This window comes from Lingula anatina, chromosome 10, assembly GCF_051362555.1.
Source record: "Lingula anatina isolate TDL-2025a chromosome 10, LinAna3.0, whole genome shotgun sequence".
Lineage (NCBI taxonomy): Eukaryota > Metazoa > Brachiopoda > Lingulata > Lingulida > Lingulidae > Lingula > Lingula anatina.
The window spans coordinates 14271396-14296256 of NC_141776.1; the positions used below are offsets into that span (position 1 = coordinate 14271396).

The 24861-nt window shown below is 39.2% G+C and overlaps 3 protein-coding genes and 1 long non-coding RNA gene across 8 annotated transcripts; 2 read left to right on the forward strand and 2 right to left on the reverse strand.

Moving 5' to 3' along the window:
* The first annotated feature begins 62 nt into the window (after positions 1-62).
* LOC106163393 (uncharacterized) lies at positions 63-4148 on the forward strand. The gene is made up of 5 exons (XM_013540959.2): positions 63-239; positions 780-995; positions 1253-2090; positions 2316-2440; positions 2916-4148. Exons 1-5 carry the CDS (start codon positions 182-184, stop codon positions 3227-3229), a joined length of 1551 nt encoding a protein of 516 aa, XP_013396413.2. The 5' UTR covers positions 63-181; the 3' UTR covers positions 3230-4148.
* Positions 4149-9259: 5111 nt separating this feature from the next.
* LOC106163360 (carboxylesterase 5A) lies at positions 9260-12621 on the reverse strand. Its single transcript, XM_013540918.3, has 2 exons — positions 10979-12621; positions 9260-10702 (listed from the first exon to the last, which is right to left on the reverse strand). Exons 1-2 carry the CDS (start codon positions 12619-12621, stop codon positions 10498-10500), a joined length of 1848 nt encoding a protein of 615 aa, XP_013396372.2. The 3' UTR covers positions 9260-10497.
* Positions 12622-12667: 46 nt separating this feature from the next.
* LOC147759646 (uncharacterized) lies at positions 12668-13807 on the forward strand. The gene is made up of 2 exons (XR_015331339.1): positions 12668-12808; positions 13507-13807. It is a non-coding gene; the product is annotated as an uncharacterized LOC147759646 (long non-coding RNA).
* On the reverse strand, positions 13408-23930 carry LOC106163359 (rhomboid-related protein 4). 5 transcript variants are annotated; one of them, XM_086997090.1, is made up of 9 exons: positions 23832-23930; positions 22600-23177; positions 22226-22372; positions 20886-20966; positions 19958-20053; positions 19633-19689; positions 19062-19148; positions 15564-16148; positions 13408-14955 (listed from the first exon to the last, which is right to left on the reverse strand). In XM_086997090.1, exons 2-9 carry the CDS (start codon positions 23051-23053, stop codon positions 14741-14743), a joined length of 1722 nt encoding a protein of 573 aa, XP_086853216.1. In that variant the 5' UTR covers positions 23054-23177; positions 23832-23930; the 3' UTR covers positions 13408-14740. The 5 variants fall into 5 exon arrangements, with proteins under 5 accessions (XP_086853216.1, XP_086853215.1, XP_086853218.1 ...); XM_086997089.1 differs by having other exon boundaries at positions 19633-19725; XM_086997092.1 differs by lacking the exon at positions 19062-19148.
* Between the last annotated feature and the right edge of the window lie 931 nt (positions 23931-24861).

Sequence of the window (24861 nt, forward strand, 5' to 3'; positions counted from 1 at the left end):
GCTTATAATACTGTGGAAACGTTAATAACAGTGTAATAAATCATTGCTCGGGTGCGGCCAAACAGGATCCGGTTGACATGATGTAAACACGCTGTATTAAGTTCCGGGAGCAGTCAATATATAAATAAGAGCGCAACCCCACATTATCAACTTGCCGTTAAGAGGGAAGATCATCTTTAAGATGGGCTCCGTAATGAAGTATATCCTCCTTGTTGTCGCATTAGGAGGATTCGTTAAAGGTAAGAAAATAGTGGGCCTGGTTGCACCAACGGGCCCTAACTCAGGCGAAGCAGCTACATGTACGCCCGAGTTACTCCTTTGCAATACATTCGCAACAGAAAAGCCACTTACGCCAGAGTGGGATAGTATTTACGCCACGTAGGCAGTCTATGTCAATTCCAAGATATTCTCATCCCGCCGTCTTTCCATTTCTGTACCATCAATTTCAGAGAGGGAAAAGGGGGGGAGGTACTTGTTAAGAAAAAAGTGAACCTTTTTACCGTTTGACCCTTGTTTTTATTTTCTTAAATGCCATTTAAATCCTAGTTTCATTTTTATTGGGAGCAGCTAGATCTTGCACCAGCCAAATTGGCGGGTATATTGAACCCTCTAACATCCCCAAGTACTTATTAACAGTGACCGTTTGTAATTTTAGTACAATGAGTCATATCATATAGAGATATGGGTTTGGGCTTGATTATTTTTCATCCGAAAAATGTTGCTCTCGTCATGAAGTGCGTCACTTTTATTTTTGTACTGTTCCTATATTTCTGTTCTAGGACTTTGTGTGTCGGGTCAGTGGACGATGCTATATGAACACCAAGCTACAGGAGCGGTGATAGGCGGCAGCCTCGCGGCTCTGAAAACTGCAGTCCAAAATGGCGCCCGTATCCGTATAGTGATGCCTTCAGGATACGCGGCAGAGGCGGACTATATTTTCGTCAAAGATGGCGGTAGCGTTTGTGGACAATTCCTTTGGCACGTCAGCAAAGCTAGTAAGTTATCAAAATTATTCCGTATAAACTTAATGCATCATTGCCGTGCGGTTGAAATTTTCTAGAAAATTTTCTTATTTATCCTCCCCCCAGGAAGCATTCGTCATACCACCCTAGTTACAGCCTTAGAATACCTTAACTTTTATATGTTACATTGTACTCAACAGAAACACAATATGTAGAGAATACATATTTTCGGTATATTCCAGTAAGCACTGAATCAAAACAGTGTCAGGATTGCTTCTGGTTCGTTTCAGGTTGGAACTCCTTTCAAGGCAACGTCTACTGGTGGTGGAACATCTTCTGTACATCTGGAAAATATTACACCACACGCTACAACATCGGTTCTCACGTCCATCGGGGCGACTCGACGACCGCCACGAGACTGAAATGGTTTGCCAGGAAGGACTGGGCCACGGTGAAATATTCCCATGATAGCAGTGGAGGCGGGGATCAAACTGGGCATGAAGCCTTGGCGCAGCACATTAGAGACGGTGCCGAGGTGAGAGTCGTGTCCACGAGTTCTTCGGGCGATTTCGGATATGCTCCGTTGCAGAACATGCTTGTCAAGCCGCGAGGGGAGAGCGGCGGTGGATCACAGACGTGCAGTAAGGTCATGGGACAGTGCCTTACCCACGTCAGTCAAATGATTACCGGAAACGACGTCAAATTCCAGAGTAACGCTTATTGGTGGTTCACTCTTCTGTCTACTTCCGGATCACGTGACATGTCGCGTTGGAACGTCGGAGAACACGTCGATAGGGGGCACAGTAGTGACAACATACCCATGGACTGGATGGTTGACCCATCGTGGAGGAAAGCCTACACTAACGGACCAAAGGGTGAAGCAATATTTGGAAAGAAATCAGATTTGATATCGGCTGTCCAAGGTGGACATCGAGTCCGAATGGTTATATTATATCCGGATGCCACGTGGTACGCAACCAACGTAAACAACGTTCACGTCAGAAATGACCATGTTACGGCTCAGTCCATACAACACGTCAGCATGGATGCAAATGCCGAGCGTTACCAAGACAACGCGTACTGGGTATTCATGATGGCGTCTACCACCGGGACTGTTACACGTGCCAGGTAGGCTACCTGTAAGATCCAAAATGATATTGTGAACTCTACATGTATTTAAACCTGATGCAAATGAAATCTTTTCAGTACTTTGCAATCTGCGAAAACTGTGCAAGGTTCTTTCAGTGAAGTATCCGTCGCTTCAAATTAAACACCCTTAAGTTCACAGTTTTTTTACTTTTTATTTATTTATTGGTATGGGCATTTTATTTCCTTTATTTACTGTCATTGTAGATATAACGTGGGAGATACCACAGCGAGAGGAAGCGACGTACAGCACTGGACAATCCACTGGTTTGTGGACACTCAGAACTGGAGAAAAGTTCTCTCTCATGGCACAGATGGAACCGTAATAGCAGGTAAACTTTGACCCATGACCGAGCAATGTTTTTTCCCATTATCTGTAAATTATTGTTTTATATACTGTAGGTCTGTGAATTAATCCAATGCCGTGACCCGGAAAAGTTGTATTCATTTGCTATTAATATTTTCTTGTAAATACGTTTTTCTTTCTTGTTTTATTATTATTATTCTTTTCTATTTTCGTGATCCATTTATTTGTATGGATACGCAACAGAGTAACATACCATTAATGACATGCAAATAAAGAAACGTTGAAAGATAGTTATAAATAGCAAAATAATAATAATTATAATTATATTACGCAAATGTAAATGATCATGAACAGTGGCTCGCGTATATGCTTAACGCGCCAATCACTTAATCAATTACCGGTTTTGTAACTGGATTTCATTGTCAAATCTGGTTACGAAGACGTAACTCCAGTATAATTTTAAAAAAATACTTATTCAAGGAATTATTCATTATTTTCAGGTTCAAGAACTGCACTGACATCAGCTATTAAAGAGGGCGCCTCTGTCCGATGCGTAATGGCCGATGGCCATTATGCTTTTCCCGCTGAAAACGTTGCGATAAACGGGGATCACGTCGCAGCCCAGACTATCCACAGCATAAGTGTTGCAGTCAGCGGAAGTTCGGAGTACGTCTTGCAGAGCAACCCCTATTGGTGGTTTACCATAGTAACTACGCAGGGCGACCGAAAGATGTCGCGCTGGACGGTCGGGAGTCATCAGTCACGTGGTGACAGTGCTGATAAGGTGGCGATGAATTGGTTTGTTGATGAGTGAATGAACTTCAAGTTACACGTTGTAAGCAACCAGATTCTAACGTGACCATTTTTTCAAAATTATTTTTTTAATTATAGAAAAATTTCCGTTTTATTTGGTTAAAATAGATTTGCATATTTGAGTTTGTATGGCTCACCTGCTCCGTACATCTTATACATTTACATATACATGTACTGTATATGCCTATTTCAGATAAATGTAGCTTTTTTCATTATTTAAATTGATTTTTATCGAATGTCATACCAAAATGAATAATTAAGTTTAATTTAAAAACTTACGTCCGAGAAGAAATGTTCTTATGTGTTTTTTTTTATATAATATTCAATTTTCGTGTGAACATAATTTTTACACAAAAGTATGTATAAAACTAAAAGAATTGGAAGCATATTTGGCCCCTCAATATTATTTGTCAGTATAGCTCTAGAAAAAATAATAAACTGATATTTTCCAGCCAACACTTCGTCTGCTTACTGGTTTGTTTACGGTGCTACAACCTATTATCATCAGGTACTCAAATAAAGTCTGTCAGCAGTCGAAATACTGGCAAAAAAATTGAGTTTATCAACACAGTCAGTTTATCTAAAAGTTAGCTAGCCTTGTTTTATTTATTTCGGCATCGATGCTATTAAAATTCCAAATCTTCACCTAAATCATTTCTTCGAACACAATCCCCAAGTATTCTTTTACAATTGTTATAATCATCATTAACCATTGATGGTACTCTATGGCAGTGTGGTCGAACTCAACGCCATCTAGCGGTCTATAATAAATGCATCTTTGTGTGATCTTGAAGTTCGATATTATTTAACAAAACTGCAGGTATAAAAAATAGGTTACAAATTTTATCAAGTAATGGCTTTCAAATGCAAACACAATTTAGTGTCGTTATGAAGAGGAATAAACTAAACATACCAACATTTGTGTGCATTTATTTTATTTATTAGCAGTTGAAATACAAGACAGAAATAAGACGCCACCTAGCGTGCTTTATAAATCTGGCATTTAATTTTACAAGTGGAATATCGCTATTGAGAATTAGAAGTGACCCTAGTTATCCCGATGAAGCTAGATTTATGCGCACCAGCTGCTGCGCTAAAAGGTCAGGATCATCGTGCACCCTATAAATACTTGACATCAAAAGCAATGATTTCAAAACATTGTAGACCGTCACATATATTCTTTATTTTTATGCTGCAGAAGAATATCTTGTCAAAACGATAGTCCACTAAAATAAACCTAAAGGTCCAAACATATATGTGTATTCTGGTTCTGGTTTGTTCTGGTTGTGAATAAACACTACGAAAGTAATTGTTTATACCTAGAATTCGGTTAAGAAATTCCTACTATAGCTATTGTATAATTTCTAACCTCACTACTTCCTAAAAGATATTACCAAGAAAAACTTTGACAATTAACTATTAGAAAGATTGAAAGCAAGCCATATTTCCTGGAAGATATTTAAAGAAAAGTTTTAAGAAGCTACTGCAGTCTACTAGTATGTTTATCGTTCATTCGCAGGACGTTTGGGGTTCAGGTTCAGGTAGTAAGGCACATGGTCTGAAGCATAACATAGTCATTGTTGTTGTTTGTTGACGAGAGTCCCCTCACTGTACCTTTCTCTGCAAACTCAACGATGTTATACACACACTGGACAAAAGAAGTGTCACCCCCTAACTCAGAGTAATAAAAGTAGGCAGATCTTGGGTACTTATAATGCCTGGTCTACTTATAATGTGACTAATTAGTATAAAACCGCTATACCATTGAATTGTATTGTTGGTCTTGTACATGTACAGCAAATGTTATTCCTGTCTTCCTCCAATATGGCAAGATACAGGCAATTATCTAACGGTTATAGGTGCAAGTTATTAACCTGAAGAGGCGCAATATAAGCAATGTCAGAATATCGATACAATTGAATTGTTCAGTCAGAACCATGCAGAGGGTCTGGTCTCGGTATAGAAACACTGGATCAAGAGACAAATTGCCTCTGATTGGTCGTCCAAGAAAAAATACTGGCCGTGAAGACCGACGACTGATTTTGATGTCCAGGTTGTCTAAGTTCGACACTGCTTGTCAGTTGACAACACAGTGGAACAATTTCACACATAAGAATGTGTCTGTGAAAATTGCAAGGCGTCGGTTACGCGCTCAGAGAGTGTACAGCAGGGTAGCAAGACTGAAACCTCTTATATCGTTACAAAACAGGCAACGTAGAGTAAACTAGGGTCAACAGGATCTGGAACTGGACAGTTCATTACAATTGGTCCTATATATTTTTCTGATGAGTGTCGCTTTGGTCTGACCTCTGATGACAGACGGGTACTATGCTGGCAAACTGCTGGTAAAGCATTTGAACCACATGCACTGAATTTTAGAACCCGGAGCAGCATATTCATCATGGTGTGGGGCTGCATCAGCACCATGGCTTGGGCGAATTGATAGTGGTTAATGGAAATATGAATCACTAGAAATATATCGATGTTTTGGAGTCAGGCTTGCTACCATCTATTACTAACATGTCTGGTGACAGGAATTATCCATTTGTTCACCAGGATGACAATGCTCCTTGTCACAGGCCCAGAGCAGTTGATGATTGGTTTGACCAACAGGGCATTCGCAGGCTGATGTGGCCTGCCCAGAGTCCGGATGCAAACATAATAGAAAATGTGTGGAATGATATGTCAAAACTTTTTACAAATGCCCGTCTAACCAGCAGAGAAACTCTGTTATATTCAGTTTTTCATGCTTGGGCCAGCATAAGCCCTGAACGCATCAGACAATTATATGAAACCTTGCTTCGGAGACTGGCACCTATTATTAGGTCACGTGGCTATGCCACTAAGTACTAATTTTGGACTTGAAACTGCATATTTTGGTAGAATGTATATTTTGTTCTCATTTTGTGATTTTTTGTGAAATTTGATGTTAATAAAATGATACCAGGAGCATATCATTCCACAGTCATTTATCTCCCCCATAGTATTGGCTCAGTAGGGGTGACACCTCTTTTGTCCAGTGTGTGTAGTTGATGTCATCATCAAGGCTTGTCGACAGAACGCTATAATACCCAGCGTCGCGGAAAACCTGCAACAAGCCCGCGACTGCACCGGCGACGAGAGGGGACGCCATTGACGTCCCATCAGACTCAATCCCACCGTAGTTGTTCGCGTAATCGGCGGCCGTTATTTTCGTCCCTGGAGCTTACATATCGACGCACGGTCCAATGTTACTAAATGAAGCCACGTAATCATTAATCTGGGTGGCACCAACTGTGAGGGCTCCTTGCACGCTTGCTGTACACATACAGTGAGGTAAGGTTTTAGACGCCGATGTAGTCTACATCATTTGGTATGCATCCTTAGTTTGAGGTAAACTTCCAGACTATACTTACTTCAATCATTAGTTCGTAACGAACCAGCTTGTCTACCACCTGTTATGTGCTGCCAGATCTACTTACGACATACAGGGTATGCTTCCATTCAATATGGATGCTGAGCTGCACCATTTTACAAAAAAAAAACTGATTTTCTGAGCCACCCCAGCTATGCTCAAATTGTCTGCTTTGGTCAATTATCCAAGTATCGGATCAATAAATCTCCGAGACGACTTCACCCAAAGTCAATATTCGTATAATACAATTTTTAAACTACTGGTCACCGGATAATTATTGTGTTCTGTGATCAAGTTAAGATGGGCCATCGCCAAATTGTAACAAAAAAGTAAGACCGTAACGCAAATGGCACCATTCCTGTCGATGTATTTAATATAATTCAGCAGCTAGCTTTCTCTGAAGAACACCAAACTAGATCAAGCTTAAGCTTCACAAGGAATGGCAGCCCAAAGGTGGGCCGCCCTGTGCAACAGTGCCCGACTCACAGTCTTCAGCTATTCTCTTCTGAACTTGACATAACCAAGGAGTTATAACATCTGTTATAACTCCTTGACATAACTTAGCATGGAGTCTGCTCACAGCACCACGAAGAAGAAATTCAGAAAACCAGACATGCCTCCAATGACGCTTTTCATGACAGTGAAATCGCTGGATCAATTCCTAGCGGCGGTTGTACCTCTGTTCCTATGGGTAGGCCTATATCTTGGCCCAGGCCAAGAACCAGGACTCCGCTTTTGATTGGTCTTCCTTTGCCACTGCTTTTAAAAGGTCTGATAGCGCTCCTACCGGAGATCCTATCTACAGTGTAGCTGTCTTTTTTGTCTTTTTTATAAGCCACCTTTCTTGCGCCCTTTAATCTACTCTACATAACTCGTATACCAAATATCTCACATTAAGACCACGTTCATCTAAATGTATAAACAGTTTATACAAATGACAAGTAAGGTAAAGCCTTTTCATCTTCCATTTTGGTCAAGCAGTATTTTGTTGTGCAAAAACCTTTTATTTTAGCAACTTATAGACCCTATGCATGTTTACATGTATGTGTCCAATGCATGAGCAAATAGAAGAGGGGCCCAGAGAGAGAGAGAGAGAGAGAGAGAGAGAGAGTGTGGACGTGTGTGCAGGCGACAAATTAAAGGACTGAAAGAGTGAGAATGAGAAAGAGAGGGGGAAAGGGGATGCTGGCATATTGCAGTAACGGCCTCGGTGAACTTGACACAAACATGTAGGCCTATTTTTAAGGACCCTCTCTCTCCAGTCTTTAACCACTGCAGTAACAAAGAACCACGACAGTTCCTCACGTGAATGTTTATACCTAGTTTAGACTGCAATTGTTATTCTTCCTCTTATCTTTCTCCCCACACTCATTTTCCACACTTATCATATTAGCAAAGGGCAGAAACGAATCACAACTTCATTTCACAGGCTTAATTTTTCTCCTATTTCTTTTAACTGACGTACGGGCATTGAATATTACTTCAGTAGGGCACGTTTTGGATCATGACTTTGTCTTTAAAAATACTGATATATGTACACGTAGTTGTCTGTATATCCTTGGACCAAGGACGTCTTCAACTTCCTTGCTTATACCCCCTTTACACTGGACGGCGTCCTTTCTGCGACCATGAAATTTGGCATCGCTGTGGTCTTAATAAGGAGGCACGAGCATTGATTTTGTATCAGAATGAATGCTCAATGATCGGCCGGTTGTCGGCACGTAAAGTATTATAATTTTTTAACTCTCAAATGGGGCCGTACTGCTGGACGCAGAAAGGACGCCGTCCAGTGTAAAGGGGCCCTTAGACATAATAACGAATATGCCCAAGGTTTATCTAATCCAACTATTGACAACACTTAACTTATATCTCATATAATAATCACATTACCTGATCTCAAATGATTGATTTATTGGTTCTCTACATCGTCATGTATAATGCCTGTGGGATTTCGAAATAAAACGATTACTTATAAAATTACTACCGGTAGTATACTGTCTGTACCGGTACATAGAATCTTAAGTCATAATAAGATAAGAGCGGCAGCGAGGAAATAAATAGAAAACGTCAAGTTTCTTTTGCTGATAAACATTTTGCATGGGACGAGTTTCTTCCTTCAGCGGTGTAAGTTATACACTCGTCATCAAATTAGATGGCAGTAATTGTTAGAAGTATTTCCAGGTACGCTCTATTCTTGGAAGAACTTTACAGCAGTTATAAGAAAAATTATTTAAGTACTAGTTACATTGTTGCGACATACAAGAGCGTAGCCTAATGAGGCGCAGCCGAGATAAGATATAATTTGCTCTTGTATGTCGCTTATGTACAGTGGACGACGAGAAATAGCAAAAGAAATATGATGTTTTCTATAACTGTAAATGACTCATACCACGACTAGCACTTCGAACAATAGGATGAATGCACCGAAGAGTATTGAAAATAAAGGCAAGCCTGTATGCGAAATACAAGCCCATTGTCCTATTGTTCGAATCGCCAGTCGCGGTATTATCATTCTTCCAAGAAAGCCAAACAAACGCACCTTGAGATAAAAAGATTACTGAAAACTGAATCACATGAATTGTAAGGTTTAGTTTACTTTTATCAAGGAGTTATAACAGAAGCCTTCTGTTATAACTCCTTGCTTTTATTGAGGTTGAGGAGCCGGGTGAATTTATTGGCTCATCTAATGCAATGGACATTCATTTGCATAAATGACAACTTTTCATTCAGGGTGGTGCACCATGAGTTTGCACTTTATTTCATTCAGCACAGTGTCTCCGTAGAAGGGAAACTTAGTATATTCTTTCTTTTTGATCAGTTATTTACACTTCTGCTACTTGAAATTTATAGTTAAAGGAATGGCAGAAATGGTGAGTTTTTTAAATACGCACTGTTTATTGATAATTATTGATCATTGAAAATTATCAGTTTTTGTGTAAGTAAATTTAAGCACATAAATAACGGGTAGTGAGAGTATTATTGTAATTTTCTTTTTTTTCCCCTCTTTTTAGTTTTTACGTGTCTTGAGAATTTCTACGTGAAATAAAACCAAGGTCTAGTTAACAACTTATGCTTTTCCTTAACTTATCTATATAGCCCTTGTGTGCTATATGAATAATCATTATGACTGTCCCTCCATCCCCCCCCCCCCCAGTATATATGCACCACAGTTTGTTTTGTAACGTTTGCTGTATGAGGTGCTGATGAAAATGCACATGCAGTTATATACAAAGTGAAAAAATGAACAAAGAGCATACAAATATACACCTTCTCAATGATAAATTAAAATCTGTGAAAACACACGAGATAATAGAAAGAAGTTTACAGTTTTTTCTAATACTTTCTTATATTCCGGGTTATCACTAACCAAACTAATCATTACACATTAATGTAATAACCATCGTGTAATGACCATTAATTCACGTTTGCCGATGTGATTAAATCACGTGCAAATATGTAATTCGTTTTAAAAAGGTAAGAAAAAGACAGGACCTTTTATTCTTCCTTCACCCGAATGCATCGTCTCTGATAAAATATGATTTTGATGAAGATCGCACTGGTTGTGATTGTTCTTTTATTTTTTATCATGTATTAAGTCGTTATTTATTTGGTTGGCATTTGATTTCGGTTTGTTTTGATCAATCTGATTGGCGTGACTCGCAACAGCAGCATCACAGCGTTCATCGTGTAACATAGAATTGAACAGACTTGAATCATTTTATGTCATTTCTTTTCACCTTGCGTTAATTTTAGTGCTTCGTGAGCAATTTGGCATTACCATGCACGATTGTCCTGCTGCATGTAGGTCTGTGAATTATGCGGAACTAGAATCGTAATTCCATTACCCCAGTTCATATGGTACATGTACATGTACTCTACAGCTCTGTTTTTTGCATCTTCAATTCCTTTCTCTTTTCTTCGACAAGTTTGGGAATGGTCCGAGTCCAAAACTCCATGTACTCTGACAACAGATTTGATTTCATGGTCAGGATGTCGTCATAATTCAAGTATGCTTTACTTTCGGACGTGTACTCTTCCCATTTCACACCATCTTGAAGACTGCGGCCTTGGTTTGGATTTCTGGAATTGAAATAATCCCATGAATATTGTGTAAAAGTAGTAAATCTTTATTTTATATTGTGAACAGAATAATTAAAAGTTGCGAAACGTGCATGCTGAAGGGAAGAGTCATGATGATTATTTATGTGGATCAGGTTTCAATAATCTTTTTATTTTAGGGTGCGGTTGTTTGGCTAACTTGGAAGAATGATTAAATAATTTTCCTTAAAACTTTAAATTAATTTGCAATAGCCCCCATGTCAGAGCCATACAGATGGTTCAATCTGCTGGTTTTACCCGGTTTTAGCAAAGTTCGTCCAGTGGGTCATCATGGTATTCGTTATCTTCTGATCCTCCTCGTTCCACGCAATCTCACCAGCAAGTTTTCCCATTACTCCCGGACCCCCAGAGACATAAAATGCGTCATCCCCGTGCGACGCGCCCTCTAACGCCCATTCCGGCAGCGGAATGCCCACCAGCGCGCCCAGAAAAGTTTGGCCTGGGAATTTTCTTGTCAGATGATAAACGTAAGTTCCAGCAGAATTTTGTCCAGCGTTTGCTTTTGCCTTAATATGTGCCAAGGCAGTCTCAGGTACTTGTTGATTGAAAGTTATGTGGCTGTACAAGTCTCGGAGGGCGCGAGAGTTTGCGATAATGTCGTCGGAATCCAAATTGTACTTCTCGCGGATGAGACTCTCGAGATCTCTCGCGAACTCCGGCAGCTGGTACTGTCGTGACAACCCGACAGCTATCGGTTTGAGAAGGGTATCCATTACATGTTTTGGGATACCGAGAGCCATGTCAAATCCTAGTACCTGTTGGGTAAAAAGAGGCAAATACAAGAAAACGTTGCCCTCGTCGGATGTCGATCCTACAATCAAATCAATTGTGCCAAGTGTGTTATCAGCTGCACTGAGCGGTTTTTCTATAAAGGACGAAAAATGCTCCTTTATTCCGTGCGGCACAATCATTCCGTCTTCGACCGGGCCAATCCTTTCGACCCCACCTTCTCTGGTCGACATTTCTGTCGCTGTGTTGGATGCATTCAACAGGTCCTCAGCCGCGACTCCCCGCAAACATTCCACCAATTTCCCATTGTCAGTTAAATCCGTGTTGTCCCGCGTGTTGCATCCTAGCAGACGACCGACATCGCGGACAGTTTTCAGGGGATCAAGAGCCAGGTCGTAGCCGTTGCTGAAAGTCACGGAGCTCTGAATGATAGCCCTTTTGAACAGTCCCTTACTGTGACGCGTGACAGCGTGGTGAGCAACGCTACTTCCACCAGCAGATATGCCAAACACGGTTATGGCGTTGGGATCTCCACCGAAGGCATCGATGTTGTCTTTCACCCATTTCAACGCTGCATGCTGATCCCATAGCCCACAGTTACCAGAGGCGTGGTTGTCGAGGGTGCTTATAAACCCAAATATATCCAACCTGTAGTTGATGGTAACGCATATCACATCACCGTGAATAGACAGTCGTTCACATGGTGAAAACATTCCCTGACCGTTGCGATATCCACCACCGTGTATAAACACCATGACCGCTTTTGGACCCCTGTCATCCGTAACCGGAACGTAAACGTGTAGATGCAGACAGTCCTCGGAGAAGTCGATATTCGGAAGGAACTCCGCTGCCCGGGGCACGGGGACTTGATGGCACGAAGGGCCGTATTTGGTCGCGTCCATTACCCCGTCCCAGGCCGCTTTAGGAACGGGTCGCTTGAAGCGAAGGTCTCCGACGGGGGGCTCGGCGTAAGGGATTGTAAGGAATGTCTTGAGAGGTTTACCGTCCACGGTCTCCGTTTTACCTCGTATATCTCCCAGTCGTGTCTGCACGGTTATTTCTTCCGCTGTTATTAGAAGACTTGAGAATGCTGCATGTATTAAAAACAGCCGTGCCATGGTGTATGTACAGAAAATGCGAAAAAATGCCATAGTGCATAAGGCCTGAAGGATAATACAATGCAATGATATGTTCAGCAGACCAATAGACAGCTCAGGAAATTACTGCAGTTCTATAACGGCGACACTAACCTGTTATGCACAAAAAAAGTCTGTCATGCAGTGACACAAACGCTAGAACTCAGACACGTAGGCCTACGTTTAAAACAAAGGTTAACCGGTGAGTTAATTGCAGGGTAGGTCGACCCACAGTTGTGGTACAAAAGTGTCACCTCAGCCGTTCTTAAATAAACTGTGGAAATGCATCGTGTCCATCCGTTTGGGTTAAATTCGACTCCCTCCTTTTAGCACTGCTTCCAATGATCTTAATATGACCTTCACAACTCTTCCACCTGAATCGATGACCTAGATACATGCAGCCATTAATATCTGAGTTTTTACACACTATTGACCCATTTGCCAGTGCGTACGAGTGTACTTTGCAACCCGGTTGTGATTTTAGGCATGCACGAATGTGTGTGTCTGCTACTGGGTACACGTGTGTGTGTGTGTGTGTGTGTGTGTGTGTGTGTGTGTGCGTGAGTGTGAATTCGTCTCACTTTTCTACAATACAGGTACGTGCACTGGGCACAGGCGCACGTACATGTTAAATGTACATTTGTATGCATGAAGAAGCAATACACAATGGAACTTTGCGCGCGTTTTTTTTTTTTTTTTTTTTTTTTTGGTCCGTACACTGAATGTGCACCCCTTTTTGTGATAATATGTCCAAAACTGTTTGTCTATCAACCACATAATGCACGATTAACCATTTACATGTTGTTATAGTCAGACATACTGTACATATACTACCAGTACATGCACTGTTTATTTCTTTTAACCATATATACACTTTGTGTTATGATTTTTCTATTCTAGGCATCTCCGGGAAGTGTAGACAATGCCATATGAACTCAACGCTTCAGGAGCGGTGATGAGGCGCGGCATGCCGCTTCTCGGCTCCAAAAACTGCAGTCAAAAATGACGCCCGTATCCGCACTACACGGGCATCTAACTTTTGAATTTTTGAATGAATATACATGTATGCGTAGCTTTAAACCGTGCTAAGTTGGTCTGCATTATAATCATACAGCTTATATTCTAAAATATACTATGGCTATCTCTCCTCTACAATTTCCTTACTAAGGTAAAATGCTTATCCATTACAGGTCACAGTACATGTACAAGAAAATAATGTTAAATACTACATGCTGACAGAATAAAACGTTCAAATCATTTGTTGTTAAAATATCGTTTACCTCAGCAACTACACGGTATATCCACGTTAATTTTTCCCAAAAGACAAACAATTAAACAACTATATAAAACAAGAATAAGTAAGCAAAAGGTAGCTCTTCAATGTGTATTAAGTTAAAGAGCTTTAAAACTGATTGTCGTAATGTACATATGCCTTTAACATTCAACATCACTTACTGAGCAATGATTTTTCTAGATGGGAATCAGAAAAACAAAATATCTTTCCTTGCTCGGCAATTTAATTCTGGAACAGTTCATGTAGGCACTTTGACTATAATATGTAGAACTAAGGGGTATGAAACTTGCATGGATTTGACCCCCTTTAACTCGTCGTACTTTTTGGGGGAATAAGAGGGGGGCAATTCAAGATCTACGCCAGGTACGTGTAGCCCCACCTCCACCCTTTCACATTACGCACATGAAAATGAACAACTAAATTAAAAAAGGATATGATCAATTGCGATAAATGAAAAAATGGATATTTATAGGGTCTTCTGATTTCATTATAGTTAAAATTTTACAATTCTGTTATTTACTCGTCTAACACCGGTGTAAAGAAACAGAAGACCCGTATAACAGAGTCCGCCCTAAATTTAAGAGATAAAAACTGTTTGTTATGGCCTGAAAAGTGCCATAAAACGAACCTTCCTGCGGTAAGTGACAGTTAATAACAGTAAATAATTCGTTCCGGCATTCATTAGTCCACGATTTTAAAAAATTGGATTTGTAAAAAAATCTTTTAGTCTCAAAATAAGTGTCTCGGCGTTAAAACCTACTGTTACCCCATGGTCTTAACATAACAGCTACACGAACTATTCACAAATTGCTGCAAAGAGATCGTTTCATGTTTTCCGTTTCAAGTTTTCCGCTTCACCGGTAGTCGGCTAACTCCAGCTTTACTCTGCTGACTTGTCTGAGACCGCGGCTGCGACGACTGATCCTTCTCCAACTTAGCCAAACGTCTCTGTCTTAACTCATCGGGTGATAAAAGTCTGCCGGTCAAGACACTGGCCTGTGGGGTTGACGACGGGCGAGGAGAACCATTCTGCCGCTCTGTGGAGTTATTTGATGCTGAAAGAAAAGGAGAATATGAACGTTTTATGTTTAAAGCGAGAGTTTGCTGGGTTGTCGCTGATAAATCAGTAGGCCTACGTAGGCGTACAGTGTACACGCCATCAACCACTGCATAGCACGTCAAATTGAAGGGGAAACGTTTCAAAGCATACATGGACTGGCAGACCAAACTTAAAGCAGTCAACACTGAGCGTACCAGTACCGTTCGTTAAAATATAAATCAATAAAAATAATGAAAACCATTAATTAGTGACGGAGAAACCATTGCCACAAATACATGTGATATAAATGTGATTGTCGCCAATGCTGAAAGCAATGTAGAATGTTTTCCTGGGCCCCGTAACTCGAAAGCACCGCGCATTGCGATCGAGTAGCGAATTCACATAGAGGCTACAGTGTATTATTATATGGGGCGAGTATGTGCGAGTTATGGAATCGAGACGCCTACGCTCGATGCGCCATGCTTTGAGTTACGTGGCCCTGAACTGCACGCATAAGCGCCTCTAATACGGTGTAACATAAGCATCAGCTGTTGATTGCCGATGGGTTATGACTACTTATGTATAAAAAAAAAGAGCTATAAATTTCCTTGTAATTGGTTATACCAAGAACAGGAATTCCATTTTCCTTGGGCAGCCGTGTCGATACGGTTTCCAAATTTGCTTTCTCGCTATCCACTGCTGTCACAGAATGTTCCTTCCCTTTGGATACATGTATCTCGCACAATAAGGGGGGATCTGGTTTTGAAGAAAGACCGTTATTTCTTTTCTTTTTCTCAGGTTCCTGGATTCTTGCAGGTAGAGGTTTCTTCATTCTAGACATCAGAAAGGTTCCTTCTTTGGAAGCCAAATGTGAAGTAGAGGTTGGTGTCTTGCCAGACGAAGCATCCTCATAACTATTTGTACTTGTGATACGGGACGTCTTCGCCTCTTCTGTGGCTTCATCTTCTTCCTCAGATACTTCACACTGTTCAAGTTGTGATTTTGATAAAGCATCTAAAACTTTACCACATTCCAGAGATAAAAGTTCCTGTATCTTATCATAATCATTCTCATCGTATTTTGTATGTAAATCATTCCTCGTTAAGTTCATATCATGAGGATTGCCATCTGTGGTCTTTTCAAAACTGGAACCTCCTTGTTTCGCATTTCTGGGACTTGAAGAGATCTCTGTAGAGTCCTCCTCGTTTCCTAGTGGTGGGAAAATGTCTGAATAAACTCACGTTAATCCATTTTCTGGTTAGTACTGGTGTGACACCCATCAGAGTTATCCCAACACCGATTGCAACCAAGGTAATTTTATAGTAGTTATATTCAGGCCTACCCAACTACCAGACTCGGCACCGAATGATCCTGAATTCACCGGTGGATCAGACCACACTACCCGTTTTCAAGGTGTGAGTCAGTACGCATTACACAGTATCATACCCTGAACAAATTTTGAGTGGTGATGCAATGCTTTTCAACCCCGCTGAGAATCGTCACTATCACATCGTGTACTAGGCAAGAGCGGTGTCGCGTCTGATACTGTGAAATGCGTACTGATACACACCTTGAAAACGGGTAGTGTGGTCCGATTTACCGGTGAATTCAGGATCATTCGGTGCCGAGTCTGGTAGTTGGGTAGGCCTGATATTGAGACCGTGTCATATACAGCAGGGTCGTAGGCTGAGTAAAAATCCTTGGGACGAGGGGGGGGGGGGGGGCAGGGTTTCAATTCAGGTCATATCTACTGCCTGAGGTCCTCGTCTTGACGCCACCCTGAGCTTCAGAGTTAACTTGACACTAACCTCTTCACAATAGCCTATCTTCATCGTGTCAAGTTACCTCTGACGAAAATAGTTTGACCTAGTTTATATAAGCCAATCGAATCCAAGTTTCAAAATTTTTCACCAAAGTTTGGTGAAAACGCTGATTGGTTGACCGTCAACCGGTAATCCTCGGCTGATTCCGCAAGCTCCATACTAACAACAAAGTTATTGTCGAGTGCGGAGACATCCGAGTAGTTCTGAGTGCATAACCGTACACAAAGAAAGCATGGCGTCTCCTACGAGTGACTACGTAAAATAATGTGTTAAGTTATCTCTTGATTCTTTGCAAAATATGAGTATATCGGAATTGAAACCAGAGCAGTTGGAGGCCCTGCATCATTATCTATTGAGGGATGATGTATTTTGCGTGCTGCCCACAGGTTACGGCAAGTCCCTGATATTCAGCCTTATCTTTGATTGGTCCGGATTTGAACAAAGCGCGCTTTGACTCGTTCGCGTTCATTGGCTAGATCGTTCAGTGAGTTGTTGAGTGCGGGCTTTAAATTTGATTGGCGGGCGGCGGGGGCAATCGAATGTGGTCAGAGGTAACTTGACACGATGAAGATAGGCTATAGTGAAGAGGTTACTGTCAAGTTATCTCTGATGCTCAGGGTGCTTGACGCTGACGAAAGGAACAATAATACCCTTCTAATTGGCTGGGAGAGAGGAAAAGGCTAAGTATCTTTAAGTATCTCCAAATAATTTTACTTTAGAAAACTTCACCCCCCCCCCCTGCAGCCTACGGCCCTGTGAGTCTTCTAATAAATGTACTTGAAAACAGGTATATACATGTAAATGTACTTGAAAAGGGGGATAACAATGAAATATTTCAAAATACAAGAGCAATTTTATCAAAGGAATTGGAGAGAGATCTCCATGAAGATTAATAACAATGTATGAAAAATGAAGCATACACAAATAGCCAGAAAAGATAATTGTATTTTTTATAGTACAAACATGCATGATAGCTGTACAGTGGTGATCATTACCAAACTAAAAACAACTTCAATTATTCTGAACATTATGATTATTAAATGTCTTTCAAGATTAAATTTTTAATTATATACATATTTGTGAAACATTATCTGCTGATTTCAACTCTTTTTTGGACTTTCAACAGAACCACAGACATTGCCAACAAAATGAGTGTTTGAGAGTAAAAAATTAGTAAAAATGAAACAGATGCTGCTTGTGGTGAGTTTCCAATGCGCATGCACCTGTGGAGTCTTGAAAATGATAAAAAATGCAAAGCTACGGACCTCAAGCTCAAGATGTGATGACTGTATGATTGACCATTGCAGTTACAGGAGCGAAAGTTATTAAAGTAGAAAAAAAAATTAATTTGTAAACTTAACACATAGAATCAAGACATTAAAAGTAATAAATGGTTAATAACTTGAGGATTTTAAACAGGCTGTCATGGAATGGCATTATTAAGAAGCTACATGTATGACCCATGTGAGCATGCAAAAAATAAATTCACATCATCTGAACAAACAGACAGACTAAGACAATAAAAATAAAAGTGTACCTGTATGCAAGTTTACATTTGAAACTTATTCTAAATTTTAGATCTTAAGAATTTTTTTATTAATTTAATCATGTCTGACTTCATATATAAATTCATACATATCTACTTAGTATTAGTATAATAAGTCTTAGTACAAAACAATATGGTAATTTCTCGAACTTTTCAATGGCAAAAACTTGTGAATTTTACAAAAACTGTATTTTTCTAAGTCATAACTTCTTCAATATTCAACATTCTTGTTGAGTGGTAGCAACAAAATAAAAAGGCAGGCCATAAATTCTATATAGAAATATAAATTTTGTTATTATAAAATCATGTATCTAAAAGTTTGATTACTAAAGGCCATTGACAAGATTGAGTTACTACCATAACTCAGTCAATGGTTTATAAACATATGTCTTATCTGAAAGATATGTAACAGTAAACACTCAGGCCCTTTGCACATCAAGCAGTCCAGTTTTTTGTACTGGACCAGTTTGACTGGTCTTAACATTACACTACTAGTCTTATATTGAACCAATGAAAATAAATCTGGTCAAGATGGTAAACTGGCCATGTTGGGGACAAGGGCTCTGTTTAGGCAAGGAATTGCTGGTTTAAGTGGCTTTTTCATAAAATAACAAGGCCATTGAGATTTTAATCATTCAAACTGGATCCGTACAGAAAACTGATGTGCAAAAGGACCTTAAAATGATTCAGTGAAGGAACAGAGAAAGACAAGCTACTGGGGTATAGACGCTCAGATTAATTCAGCTTATCTACCATCGTCTGCAGACTGCCCAGTGGTCACATGATCTTCCTCCTCTGCCCCGTCATCTGTATAATGGGTAACTGGAACTACCTGGATGCCTTGAAGACATGGAAATTTATAACAATTTCAGGCCATTCAGTCTCTCTCTCCCTCCCTCTCTCTCTCTCTCTCTCTCTCTCTCTCTGTACCTGCTTACAATTGACAGATCTAGGATTTTGCCAAAAAAAGTTGTGACAAAAGGAAAGAAATGTACATATTAAAAAAATGGATGATTAATATGTAGGGATAGAGAAATGACTTAATTTTGTTTCATTTTGCTGAAATTACTCCTCTTTGGGATGGGAGGGGGGGGGGCTCAAGAGCTAAGGGCAGGAGATGGGCCTGCCCTTGGATCTGCCATTAAATAGTTGATGAATCATTATGATATCTTTGGGAAGAACCTATAGAAATTGATACAACAATCACACACAACACCAACTTGCAATACATTTCAGTCCCATTTGTCAATGATATTTTTATGCTGAGAACTTTTTTTATCAAGATACAAACTTTCTAAAGCTTCCAGCTTAGATTCATACTCACTGTCTGCCATGCTCTCCTCCATTGCTCTTCTATACTGCTCTTCCTCTGTGAGGCCTCCTGTGTAGAGTTTGGAGTTATATGATCTACCACTTCCTGAAATATTACAATATTGAAAAATATAAATGCATAGATTTACTAGTACTGTCATATGTATAAAAAGCATATCAAGGCTATTATCTACTTAAGTTATCACTCTTCAAAAATAATTTTAAGAAAAGAATGTTTATTGTTAAAATAATATTCCTTTTCTCGTATTTTTTTAAATAAAAAGAATTGTTAAAATAATAAAAAACATAATCAGTGCAAGATGAACAGCATACAGTACCTCCTAAATTGTAACCTTGACCCTGATTTGATCCCTGACCTCTGAACTGCCTCCAACCACTGGCTCTACTTGTTGGTGTGAATCTTCTCGCGTCAGCTGCAAATAATTCAGTTGTTTCAGGCTTTTATATATTTATGTACTATCATGTGCACTGAACATTCAGATATTTTGTATGACAACTACAGAATCATGAAAACAATCAAAATAATACTGGCAGAATGACAGCTCCAAAGAACAAAAGACAAATTATTTAATGTTTTTTTTTATATATTTATTAGATCTGTGAAAAAAAAATGTGAGATTTAATTGGTAGAAAAGAATGGAATCTAAAACAATACCCTCCCCCCCCTCCCCGAGCCTTGTTTATATGTCATGATATCTTTACAAGAGCCAATGACAACATTTGCCTCAGGTCTAATGATGCAGTCATTTCACTATGGTACAAAGGGAAAATTGGCCCACATCAGGTGCTGTTTTGGTTTGGTGGAGTAACAAAATGTTTTTTTTTTCTTAGTTTAACCTCAGTGACCTGATAAATTTATTTTGCAGTCATTTACTGGGAGAATGGGGTATTGAATGAGACCAGGAATACTAGTAAATTTCTGTATTGGGGTGTGGCTAGCACCTCACCCAATACTGGTATTATTCAATTGCAAGGATCTCATGCCATTCCTTACCAACCAAGCAAGTGACTGCACGTTAAATAATAATACATACTTATTATTTAACTATACCTATACCTACTGGCAGTGCACATACTCATAACTACTTACCACTGTCAGTGCCCATACAAATGAATCTAGCTACAGGGGTATGTACACAAATAAGTGCATGGATGTACATGCACACTTTTATATACATATCATATACAAACTAGTGCACACACTAACACTCACAGACGCACACATAGAGAGAGAGAGAGAGATACCTGGACTAATAATACTGTCCATGATGTATTTCAGAGGACCCTTCATGTATGCCAGTCCCACCAAAATGCCAGCCAGGTGACCTGCAAGTTGAGATAATCAGATTTAATTACTTTTATAATTTATGTACTAGTGCTAGTACTGACTACAAAAGTGTCACCAATACCGGTATATATTGCAGATAACATCTGGGTGTTAACTGAGAAGAAATGAATGGATTTGCCATGTTGTGTTTCTTAAAATTTATGACCTCAGAAATAAATAAATACCTGGTATTTCAGTGTCTTCAACTACATGTATCAAATTACTGTTGCGAGGACTTGACTTGAATGTTATAAGTTTTAAAAAAAGAATAACATTCAACTATTTATTCTTATTTTTCAAGTCACAGTCAATTTTCTTAAGGAGAAAAATCCCACCATCCAACAAAAAGTCCAAATGCACTTTACAGGGTGGGGTGAGCAGACGACAAATCAGTCATGCAGGTGAGATTTACGTCCAACTCCAATTTCACATCAATTCACGAATCCAATCCCAACAGATATATATATGCTCATGTTTCACCCCAGCAGAGTGATTCAAAATTTTGTTTGCATACACCACATACACACTGAATGCGGTCACATTTGGGTTAAGCTGAAAATAACCTTTTGAGGTCTTATGAGAGTTTTAGCTCTGTGGAATGTAGTTGTGTCAATATGTATTCATGCTACATAATCCTTCTTGAAAGAAAATGCTGTCAACTTTAGAGAATGATGTGCATGTCGTACATGAATGCATGTAATCTTAAGTTAAGCTGTATGACCATTGCAAGGTTAAATGAAGTGTCTGTGTGTGCGTGTCCATATTTTAGCGTGTGCTTGTATATGTTTTCATGTGCGTGTGTGTGTGTGTGTATGTGTGTGTGTGCTAGTATTTTTGAAAATGCATGCAAGTCTGCCTGTACTTTCATGGGTGTGTGCATGTGCATAGTATAATTTTTAAAATGAACTTGACTAAAATCAACAAGGTATTTCCCCAAGTTAATTCCAAAGCACATTTAGATAATAAAGAATAGTGTAAATTCATTTGTCTGAACATTCTGTATCAGGAAATACATAGATATTTTAGTATCATTTTAGAAAAAAATTAATGGAAGTAAAAATAGCATTTTTAACACAGAACATCTGAAAGTTTACTAACATTACTTTTATATAATTTAATGTAAAGAAGACATATAGAATATTTAATTACAATTTTGTCACAGACAATATATGGAAGTTAAAATAACATTTCTAACTTTAGATCTATGGGAGTTTCTTTACCACTAACAGTTTATATAATAACAAAAAAGATACATCACCTGTAAATGAGGCATTGGGTACCAGTAACTGTATCACTCCCAGCTCCACCCAGCAGGCTATCCTGGAGGGGACAGGGATCCCCATCACATACTGAATACCTGGGGGCAGGTAGTAAGTTGTCACCACCTTCAGGGCAAATATCACACCTGGAAAACAGATACAGGTATGTGTAGTAGGTGGTTAACACCTTCAAGATAGATATCACACCTGGAAAACATTCAGATATATTACTCATAAATTCAAGAAAACTGGGGTTATTTGATTTAAGTTTACTTCAAATTAGGAAGAAAAAGAGGGAGTACAAAGGGGTAATTAGTCTATCCAACCCTGTTGTTTGTATATAAACATACTTCTGTGATGCCAAACAACTCACCAGAGAATCCAACAGCACATGTGGACAAGTAGTGGTCATTCTCATAAATATTGGCTGCAGCAGTGTCCAGCAATAACAGGGTGCAGTTGACCAGTACAGAAAATACTGCTATGAGATATGCAAAATACAAGCTGCCCAGTCTCTTCTCTAAGCTGATACCTTTCCACAGAAATGACACCATGTTATAGTAAAGATGCCACTCGTGAGCATGAAAAAATGCTGCCAATAGGAGGCGCTGCCAGTCTTTTCGATACCAAACATTAACGACACTGACACAGACTTGTCCAATGGATGGATATTTTAGGTCGAAAAGACCGAGGAATACTGCAGTGTTGCCAAATATTGTAGCTAAGGTTACTGGTGGTATATTGTCAAGTCCAACGTTCAGAAGTTGCATCACTAAAAGCATTAAACCGAGGCCTGGACCTCGCCTCTGTCTGCTACCCCGAAACATGGTTATTTAGTACTCTACGTTGCTGTGGAAAATTGCCTCTCAGTATGCAACCTTCTACTGCGGGTGTCTTCTTTTGCCAATAAGTTTAATTCGTTTGTCAGTGCTGAACAGACAAATGTAAAATCTGAAAAAGGCAAAAATATATATATATATATAAGCAAACTCACTTGTAGCCATTAAGGTACACACACTTTGTAAATGTAAATTATAACAGCCTGGTACATGCATGTACATGTACCGGTTTAAAATGTTCCTCCTCTATTCTAGAGTATATTATCACATCATGTTAAATTTTTATAATAATTTAATATTTCAAGCACAAAGCAATATGGACAACATTATGTAGACTGATGTCTGATGCTTTAAATGTTTCAAATTGTAACCCAGAATCCGGTGTACTGAGGATGAAGTTAAACTCTGCTTCAAGTTCAATATACGATTGCTTACTGGTAACTACTCAGTAACCAGAATATTCAGTTTCGAGCATTAGTATGTGGATTTTAGTACACTCATCATTGTGTTCGATGCATCCTAATAATCCAGCGCGCTGAGAAGGCGACAGAAAACGTAAATAGAAGTGCTCAAGACAGAAATATTTGGCACCCGTTTTCTGTCCACTGAAATTTCCGACCCATGTCAAGTGATGTATGGGTATATTAAACATTTGCAAACGTACTGCACACTGACAAACACCAAGCTCAAATGTTATTTTACACACTCATCCAGTTACACTGGTTAATGATAAATATGTGGAAACGATTTTTATGTTATAACTTACCTCTCTTTAGGAACACGTCAGCTTATAATCCCCACATTGACTTCACGCACTTGCGATCTCACGGTGGCGACATCTTGTAGCCTCGAAGTGAAATGTGACGTCAAAGGGGATTCCGTTCTATATTTAGAATATTCCTTCGCAATATTTTCTTAAAGATTTCATTTATCATTGCGGTAGTTTAATATCATCATATTAATATTTTTAAACAAATTGAAAAATGAATAAAATATAAATTGTATTTGTATTACATTTGAATTGTATTGTATTACAGTCTTGTACCAGTAAGAACATAAAATAGACCTAAATTAATTAACTTACAATGTACATGTATTACAATTTTCTTAAAGCAGTCCCACAAGCGTTTATCTACTTTATTTTATTTATTTGCTTAACCTGAAAGTTACGACTATTTTAACAAGAAATTCTAATGTGAACATCAGTCAAAATGAGCACGTGTCATGTGTCTCATACATAATTTTAGAATGGTGACTTCAAATATCTGTGTGCTATTTTGCTCTTTTAAAGCGGATATAATTCAATTTCCTTTTATGATTGCTTGTTTTATTATCATAATAATTTTATCAAAGTTTCCAATCATGCTCATTTTCACAATTTATTTCTCTTAGTGTCAGCAGCAGCAGTAGAGTGGTGGTGGTAGTATTAGCAGCAGCGGCAGCTATAAATTATAGTATAATAGTAGTACTACATGTACCCCCCCCCCCCCCCCCCCCCCGCAGTAGTGTATAGTGGCAAGTATGTAGGCCTATATGTATGTAAGTTAATAAAGAATTATCTAACTTGTAATTTATCAACAAGTTTAGGATATCGGCATCAGATATATTAAATTCACCTTGACACTATTCATCCAGCAACTGCAATGTGGTGTCAGGCGTTAGTTACATTTTAAATTTTTCGTTGTGTTAGAGGAGACACAAAGTATTGCGCCGGGAGGCGGCTCTGGGTGATACTTCCGTGTGAGGGTAATTGGCTTGCTATAGCCTATTTTACACAACTGTAATAAACATAAAAT

Bases quoted from the DNA above. Each gene is read 5' to 3' on its own strand.
- LOC106163393 (XM_013540959.2), top strand. From the start codon at position 182: ATGGGCTCCGTAATGAAGTATATCCTCCTTGTTGTCGCATTAGGAGGA. The intron at 240-779 runs GTAAGAAAATAG...TTTCTGTTCTAG, and splicing joins ATTAGGAGGATTCGTTAAAG to GACTTTGTGTGTCGGGTCAG. The intron at 996-1,252 runs GTAAGTTATCAA...GGTTCGTTTCAG, and splicing joins TTGGCACGTCAGCAAAGCTA to GTTGGAACTCCTTTCAAGGC.
- LOC106163360 (XM_013540918.3), bottom strand. From the start codon at position 12,621: ATGGCATTTTTTCGCATTTTCTGTACATACACCATGGCACGGCTGTTT. The intron at 10,703-10,978 runs GTAAAACCAGCA...TTTCAATTCCAG, and splicing joins ACGAACTTTGCTAAAACCGG to AAATCCAAACCAAGGCCGCA.
- LOC106163359 (XM_086997089.1), bottom strand. From the start codon at position 23,053: ATGTTTCGGGGTAGCAGACAGAGGCGAGGTCCAGGCCTCGGTTTAATG. The intron at 20,967-22,225 runs GTGATGTATCTT...CTCAACTTGCAG, and splicing joins ACCCAATGCCTCATTTACAG to GTCACCTGGCTGGCATTTTG. The intron at 19,726-19,957 runs GTACTGTATGCT...GTAATATTTCAG, and splicing joins TCAAGGTTACAATTTAGGAG to GAAGTGGTAGATCATATAAC.